This window comes from Salvelinus sp. IW2-2015, linkage group LG14 (genome assembly GCF_002910315.2).
Source record: "Salvelinus sp. IW2-2015 linkage group LG14, ASM291031v2, whole genome shotgun sequence".
NCBI lineage: Eukaryota > Metazoa > Chordata > Actinopteri > Salmoniformes > Salmonidae > Salvelinus > Salvelinus sp. IW2-2015.
This window is the reverse complement of record NC_036854.1, coordinates 27,783,019-27,791,443: the sequence shown is the minus strand read 5'-3', so window position 1 is coordinate 27,791,443 and position 8,425 is coordinate 27,783,019. Positions and strand designations below refer to the sequence as shown.

The window sequence follows — 8,425 nt, the reverse complement described above, 5'->3', positions numbered from 1 at the left end:
CAGCGACTCCTGTGGCGGGCCGGGCGCAATGCACGCTGACACGGTCGCCAGGTGCACGGTGTTTCCTCTGACACATTGTTGTGACTGGCTTCCGGGTTAAGTGAGCAGTGCGTGTGTGAAGAAGCAGTGCGGCTTGATTGGGTTGTGTTTCGGAGGACACACGGCTCTCGACCTTCGCCTGTCCCGAGTCCGTACGGGAGTTGCGGCGATGAGACAAGACTGTAACTACCAATTGGATGCCACGAAATCGGGGAGAAAAAGGGGTAAAAAAATGAATAATAATAATAATAATACAGTTCCGTAGCCAGCCATGTATATATARCCTGACCCAACGATTGATTGGGTTATATCATCTGACCTCATGTGAATGATGGAAAAAMCATTCAAACCAAAAATGTTTCACAACACCTCCTCACACCAAATGTGTAAGAGAATAAGCATATTGTTTTGTCTTGAAAAATAATAATAATGAAATAATGACATGCCGCTATAAGCACTTAGGATTTGCATTAATAACCAAATAAGAGATGACACTGATAGCATGGAAACCCTCCCTCTGGTCAGAACAGCCTGTGACTGTGTTTTCTTATTTTTACTGAATGTCCTAGTTGGTAGGAAGCCTGTTTGAGTGCTTGTCTCCAGCTAAGGGCGAGGTAAGGCTTGCATTTTGTTTGTGTGTATGTAGAGTTACATGTATGTTACATGTGTCCCTGTCTGAAAACCCCTGTCTTTGTGCATGACCTTGGACTGTTAGAGTCCATCGTTTGGAGCTGTGGGTTGGCTCACCACAGTTTCGAGTTGACATTGTGGATGCCTGTAGTTGTAGTCTCTTAGGTGGCTGTTGTGAGGTATAGGACATCACCCAACCCCCACCCTTCATAGCCCYAGTGCTAATATCCCACTCACAGGGAGTTGTGGACCCCCTCTGTCCCCCCATCTGCTCTGTGACACCCCAACTGTGTTGATCTGCAGACTTCAAGACCTTTTGGGGAAGGCCTCATCATCTTGACGTCATGTGACTAGTATCAGCCATCTTAGCCCCACATAGGCTACGTTCCAATATCCACACTAACATGCCACGTGAATGAAGCAATCAGCAATGCATTTCAGGTGGTATGCTAGTGTGAAAATTGGAACATGGCATTAGATTTTAGACAAGAGTAGATGTCCCTGCAGTCATAGGCTTTGCCTCATGAGTGATAGACTCCTCCATCACCATTACATTCACTGGCCTTGCAATGCCATCATATTGCGGTGTACTTAGGTGTGCGAATGAAAGTTTAGACAAAATGCCCCCTGCTGCATTGTAGACCTTCAGCATCTATGAAACTGGAACACAGTTCATAGTACAGCACAGCTGAACATACCTGAGTGTTGCTCGTTACTACCCTRAACTATACTGAACAAAAATATAAACGCTACGCTATGTTGTGCACAAATATGTTTACATCCCTGTTAGTGAGCATTTCTCCTTTTCCAAGATAATCCATCCACCTGACAGGTGTGGCATATCACAAAGCGAATTAAACAGCATGATCATTACACAGGTTCACCTTGTGCTGGGGACAAATAAAGGCCTATCTAAAATGYKCCGTTTTGTCACACAACACAAYGCCACAGATGTCTCACGTTTTGAGGGAGCGTGCAATTGGCATGCTGACTGCAGCAATGTCCAACAGAGCTGTTGCCAGATAWTTTAATGTTCATTAAAATATCTGTGTGTGTGGGGGGCGGGGGGTCATTCTGAATGGCTGGGCCTGGCTCCCAAATGGRTGKGCCTATGCCCTCACAGGCCCACCCATGGCTGCGTCCCTGCCCAGTCATGTGAAATKTATAGATTAGGGCTTAATGAATTTCAGTTGACTGATTTCCTTCTATGAACTGTAACTCATTAAAATCTTTGAAAATTGTTGCATGTTGCGTTTATATTTTTGTTCAGTACACATTTACATMGCTAAGACAAGTACATCAGTGTGCTCTGTAAATTGTCTTCAAAATCTGTGCTACCCTCGTCTCCTTAAATTCATCTGCACTGATTGGAACGTGACAGGTAAAAACARTATGGTGGAAGATCATCATTAGACTGGCTTTCACCTGGTCACTTCTTTCAGATCAGTGCAATGAAGGAGATGAGGTGAGGAGAGGACAGAATTTTTGGGCAATTGAGAAAGACCTGCTCTTGGCTACAAAGCCAGATATATCACTAGTGAAAGTGGGAGCTGTGATAATAGATAGTTTTAGGAGAAATAATTGGTTTCTGTTAATGTAAGTCCATTTCTTGTCTCTTGAGTTCTTGGTTTCGGGGGAAATATGTCCGTCGACATTACAACAGCTCTCATGATGTTTTCATTTCATTTTTGAAAAATTACAAAGCTAATTTGAATCCGTCATTGAGAAATGATAATTGGCTTGCTGYATCGCCAGTTGTCTTAGGCCGTCTATCTTCTTTGTAGGAGAAAGTGGTGGTGTCTGGATATTGTGAACCAATTTTTTTATTACACTCAAGAAGCCTTTTTTAGCCTGGTTTTCAGTCTGTTTTGGCATTAGTCAACTACTTTCCTGTTATTGTGGTCACATTTTATTTGTCACATGCACAAGTACAGTTAAATGCTGAACTTGCGAGCCMTACCCAACAGTGCATTATTCAATATTTTTAAAAGTATAACGAAAACACAAATAAAAAACACGAGAAATAAGAAATAAAAGAGGAAGCTCTATTATTTCTTCTTGGTATAGGAGTCTAGTAAAGAGTGGACATACTGTAGAACAGGACCGTTTAACACCAGGCCTGGAGGGCCGAAACACCTCTGGACTCTCTGGGTCAATTAGTAACATTCATCAGTCAATTAACTACTAGGTAGTAAAGAAAACCAGAAGCACTTTGGCCCTTTAGGCATGGAGTTGACTAGCCCTGCCGACAGTAAACTGAGGACAACATCCAAAAAGTGGGTTGAGTCAAGCCCAAACTGACTGAAACCCAGGCTACCTCCAATGTGAAACTAGTTAGAGTTACAACATTCCAGAAACYTTCCCAAAGTTCCCAGTTTTTTTTTATACCAGTTGGCAGAGGTTTCAGGAATTTTGCAGTAAAGAATAAAATAAAAAGTATAGCAGTGTCAAGTTGTTGACCACGGTGTGTGTTCCTGCCGGTCCTTCCCAGGATTCTGAGGGTGTTGAGATCATGTTGGGCGTGTGCTCTAGCGGTCTTCTGATCTACCGTGACCGCCTGCGCATCAACAGGTTCGCCTGGCCCAAGGTCCTCAAGATCTCCTATAAAAGGAATAATTTCTACATCAAAATACGCCCCGGAGAGGTAAGCATGTCAGCATGGCCCTCCTGACATGAAAGCACCTCACATGAAAGAAGTGTCCCTATCATGTTTCATGTACGTAGAATGGCATCACATAGAATGGCATTGCATAGAATGGCATCACATAGAATGACATCACATAGAATGACGTGTGTGTGTGTGTGTGTGTGTTTTTTCTGTATGTTTTGCCGTCAGTTTGAGCAGTTTGAAAGCACCATCGGGTTCAAGCTCCCCAACCATAAGGCGGCCAAGAGACTATGGAAAGTCTGCGTGGAGCACCACACCTTTTTCAGGTGAGACCTGGGCCACCACCTCAACGTGTAGACATCTGCCATTTCAGTGGAGGGTTTTGAAAGTAAATTTATAGCTATTGTATATTGTCTTGGTTATCTTCACGCTGGGCTGGAGCAAAAGCCTGCATTCCCTGCTTCCCTCCAGGATCATTTGCCTATCCCTGCTGTAATAGTGTGGCTTTCTTGACCTCTAGGTAGATTCATCCTCCTTGTTCTCCTGACCTCACCATTCCTCTCTGTCCTCTAGGTTGGTGTCTCCAGAAACTCCCCCCAAGAAGTTCCTRAACCTGGGCTCTAAGTTCCGATACAGYGGGAGAACCCAGGCCCAGACGCGACGAGCCAGCTCCCAGATCGTCCGTCCGGCRCCCCGCTTCGAGCGCTCCACCAGCAAGCGCTACATCATGTCGCGCAGCCTGGACGGAGGTTCGTAGTTCCATCAACATTTCTCTTAGGAATGAAAGAYGATTGTGTCACATTTCTTCCCATAGAGTTTGTGTTGGGAAAGTTAGCCTGAAAGCATTGRGTGCGCCACCATAAAGCTAGGTACAGGACATCAACCAAAAACAACTCAACCTAAATGAACAAGAAAATCATGTTGTCCTTGTCCCCCTCTGTCTCTATGTCCAGCCTATTTTGAAGTCACTATYTCTAAGCTGTTGAATTCAGCTGATAGGGTGTCAAGAGGGCAGTACATTTGACCATACAGCTCAGGCACCAATCAATTAATGAACCCATCTGTCATAATGGCCATACCACTGCACACCTTGTGACTCCTGCTAAACAAGACCACTTGGTGGCTCTGCGTCAAGGAGGCTGTGAGGGGAACGGCACCGTCCGTACCGTTCAGGGGCTCTGATCAGGCCCTACACGCCAAACAAGGGCACTGGCGTTCATGCCACCTCCCTGGGGCGGGAGCCCCCCCCTTTGCCAGCACCCCACCCCACCCCTTTCCTTTTTCTCCTTCCGCGCCCATCCCCCCACCGCCCCCCCGCCCCGTTTTTGAAGAGCACCCCCCCCTCTGGGGCGAAGTACACCACCGCTTCCCCGGCTCAGCTCCAGTCAAAACTGTTCGCGCTGCTGCTGGCGCACCCTACGACACACTCCCCCAATCGTGTGCGAACCAAACTCCTCACGACGCAGGTCAGTGCGGAGGGTCAACTCACCCACCATTCCACCGAGAACCAGCCCTGCAACAGCCCACCCGCTCGTTTAAGGAATAGCGCACTATGGAGTAGGCCATAGAAGTAAGCTCCTTAACTAACCACCGCCCCTCCTTAACACAGCTTCTAAGATGCACTATTGGTAAGCTGGTTGTTCCTCGACTCTCTCGGACTATATAGGTGGAACTGGCACCGCTAATTCTGTAAGTACCGCCCCTCGCCGTCTTGGATACCACACGCCGTCTGCTAACCTGACCTTGAATGCTAACACCTGTGGATCTGTCAATGCAATCACATGCTTGACTTTGTGCTCCTTCACCAATCGCATAATGCACTTTATTCACCCCTCACAGGGTCCGCCCCAGACCTGTGTCGTGGGCTTACAAGTGCCACTGGCGCGTGAATAGGGAATTGGTATTTGGTATACTTTCCCTTGAAATTCCCTAGAACGATGCAACAATGCAACTTTATATTCTCCACAGAGCCATTTTGTTCACCGTTTGTCTTGAATGTGGCGCGTTCTCCTTGATAGCTTCACCATTTCCTCAGTCTCCCATGAAAGCTTAAGAGACTCCCTAAGGCCGTGCTGTGGAAGTCGCTAAAGCCTCAGTATGCGCTGCACGACTCATTACAGCTTGTAGCATTGTTTATCCTCGCTGCTCTGCACTCACATCGCCTTTTCATCCTCAAAAGTAGCCAGGGCTGTCCCCTCTCTCTTGTCTTTATCACCAGTCCAGACCACGGTAATGTTTTATTTTTTCAGGCCAGCTCACAGAGGTAGCTGCAGTTAAATGGCTCATAGTGACAGCGGCTGTGTACGAAGAGGGGAATGGATACTCGCCACAGGAATTTATCATTATAACCATTGTGTTATTTTGACATTTCGCTCGGCAACGGCAGCGTCCTCTGTTTTGTTCTCCCCTGGTCCGCAGTCCATCGCCCCTCTGTTCCCACGCCGTGCTCCCTGTTCTGCCGCCTGTCCTCACCTGCTTCCCCTGTTCTCCCCTGTTCCTCACCTGTTCTCCCCTGTTACTCTCCTGTAAACCCCGTCTTTCCCCCTGTACCCTGTTCCCCCCTGTACCCCCTGTTTCTCCCTGTAACCCATGTTCCCCTTACACCTATTAACTCCTGTACCCCTGGTACCTTCTCTGCTACACCTGTTCCGCCTCCCATGTAGACCCCTGTTCGCTCCCTATAACCGCTGTAAACCCCTGTCCTGTGTCCCCCTGTATAAACCCCTGTTCCTCCTGTAACCCTGTTGCTCCTCTAATAGACCCTGTTCCCCCTGTAACCGCCCTGTTTCTCCCTGTAACCTGTTCCTCTGTACATCTCCCCCTGTAACCCGCTGTTCCTCTGTACACGGCGCCGCTGTTCCTCCCTGTAACGACCCTGTTCCTCCCTGTAGACCGCCCTGTTCTCGCCTGTAACCAGCCTGTTGCCCGGCCCTGTACCCCCTGTTCCTGGCCCTGTACCCCCTGTTCCTCCCGTGGTACGCCCCTGTTCCGCGACCCTGTAACCCCATGGTTCCGCCCCTGTAACCCCCTGTTTCCTCCCTTGTACCCCGTGTTCCGCCTGTAACCCCTGTTCGATCCTGTAACCCCCTGTTCTCCCTGTAAACCCATGTTCCCCCTCTGTAACCCCCCTGTTCCTTCCCTGTAACCGCCTGTTCCTTCCCTGGTAAGACCCCCCTGTTCGCCCTGTACCCCTGTTCCCTCCCCTGTAACCCCGCTGTTCCTGCCCTGTAACCCCCTGTTCCTCCCTGTAACGCCCTGTTTTCCTGCCCTGTAACCCCCGTTGCCCGCCCCTGTAAACGCCGCTTGTTCCTCCCTGTAGACCGCCTGTTCCTGCCCTGTCACGCCCCTTGTTTCCCTCCGCTGTAACCCTTTCCTGCCCTATAACCCACTGTTCGCCTCCCTGTTACCCCGCTGTTCCTCCCTGTCAACCCCCTGTTCCCCCGCTGTAACCCCCGCATGTTCTCCCTGTAACCCCTGTTCTCCCCCGATTCTCCCCGACGCCTGCTATTCCCCATGTTCTCGCGCCGTTCCCCGTCCCCTGTAACGCCTCCTAGTCCCTGAATCCCCTGTTCTCCCTGTAACCCCGTGTTCTCCCCCAATCTCTCCACCTCTGTTCCCACTCGTTCTCCCCCGTCTTCCCTGTAACCCCAGTTCTCCCCTGTACACCTGTTCTCCCCTGTACCCATCTAGCCGCGTGGGGCCGTCACTATCGTATCAGAACTGTGGATGAAAACCGGTCCATTTGAATGTAAATGTTGTTGTAGGTGGCGTCCCCATCTGATGTCTCATCTCGGGGTGACGAGCTCTTTTGGCGGAATTTCACTAGCTAACTGATGTGGAAGAGAGACTCTGCCAATTGGGTGTGGTGCCAATTGAATATGAGCCTCCTCGGGGCCCGTATTAGATTCAGACTCGTCATTTTCATTGGACCGAAAAGGCAACATTGATATTTATGTCTCAACTCCTCATTGATGGGAGCCAGTTCAGTGTCTGAAGGTTGGTTCTCCTCCCATCCGAAAGTGTATCCATCCTCTAGCACTGTAAGACTCAACTCCATCTCTTAGTCTGAGGCTTTCCATAACACTGTGAACCAGACACAACGTACACATCCTTTAACATTCATGTATTCAAATCCATAGTCAATATTTATACAGAATTATAATATAAACCAACAATATTCTCTCAAGTGCTCAGCTGACTCCCTAATGCTCAGATTTGAATAGTATTATGTCATCATGTTAATATTGAATTTCTATGCAATCCTCCTCAGCTCCGCAGAGTACACCCAAAAGGAGTACGCCCAAAAGGAGTTCACCCAAAAGGAGTTCACCCAATAGGAGTTCACCCAATAGGAGTTCACCCAATAGGAGTTCACCCAATAGGAGTTCACCCAATAGGAGTTCACCCAAAAGGAGTTCACCCAATAGGAGTTCACCCAAAAGGAATACCCCCCAGTCTGTATCCCCGAGAATTGAACCACCTGCTAGTTTTAACGGCGCTAAACCAACAGGTAGATATCATGCACTGTGTGTCTCTGTACGCGCTAACAGTAGATGTAGCCCCTGCTAGCTATGCCTGCTAGTTAATTATCACATTTCTGCTTCTTCCCTTTTCCTATTTTTGACGAGGGCCATTTTGTTTTGTATTTTGGGCCCTTGTTAGAGACTCCCCCCTCAGTGCTGACCAGGCTTGCATGCTCCCGTGCTGATTGGGGGGGTCCCTGCCTAGCATGGGAATGCACCATGGCCTTCGCTTCTCAGCTGTTCACTTGCAGTTGTTTGTTTCCAAAAAATATGGAGGAAACAAAAAACGCCTTGTTGTGTTAGCTTGGCCGCTATTGGCTAATGTGGGCCCGTATCTATAAGGAGACTTGACATTTACTCACTTTTTCTCCCAGCTCGTAACATCAAATCAAATCAAATTTTATTTGTCAAATACACATGGTTAGCAGATGTTAATGCGAGTGTAGCGAAATGCTTGTGCTTCTAGTTCCGACAATGCAGTAATARCCAACGAGTAATCTAACCTAACAATTCCACAACTACTACCTTATACACACAAGTGTAAAGGGATAAAGAATATGTACATAAAGATATATGAATGAGTGATGGTACAGAACGGCATAGGCAAGATGCAGTAGATGGTATC

The 8,425-nt window shown here is 48.1% G+C and overlaps 1 protein-coding gene across 1 annotated transcript in view; it reads left to right on the top strand.

The window, feature by feature from the left end:
• Positions 1 to 8,425, top strand: part of LOC111972782 (band 4.1-like protein 3) — a 93,376-nt gene that overhangs the window by 47,891 nt on the left and 37,060 nt on the right. The window contains 3 exon segments of the mRNA XM_070446602.1: positions 3,161 to 3,313; positions 3,506 to 3,603; positions 3,851 to 4,026. Coding sequence (XP_070302703.1) covers positions 3,161 to 3,313; positions 3,506 to 3,603; positions 3,851 to 4,026 — 427 coding nt within the window.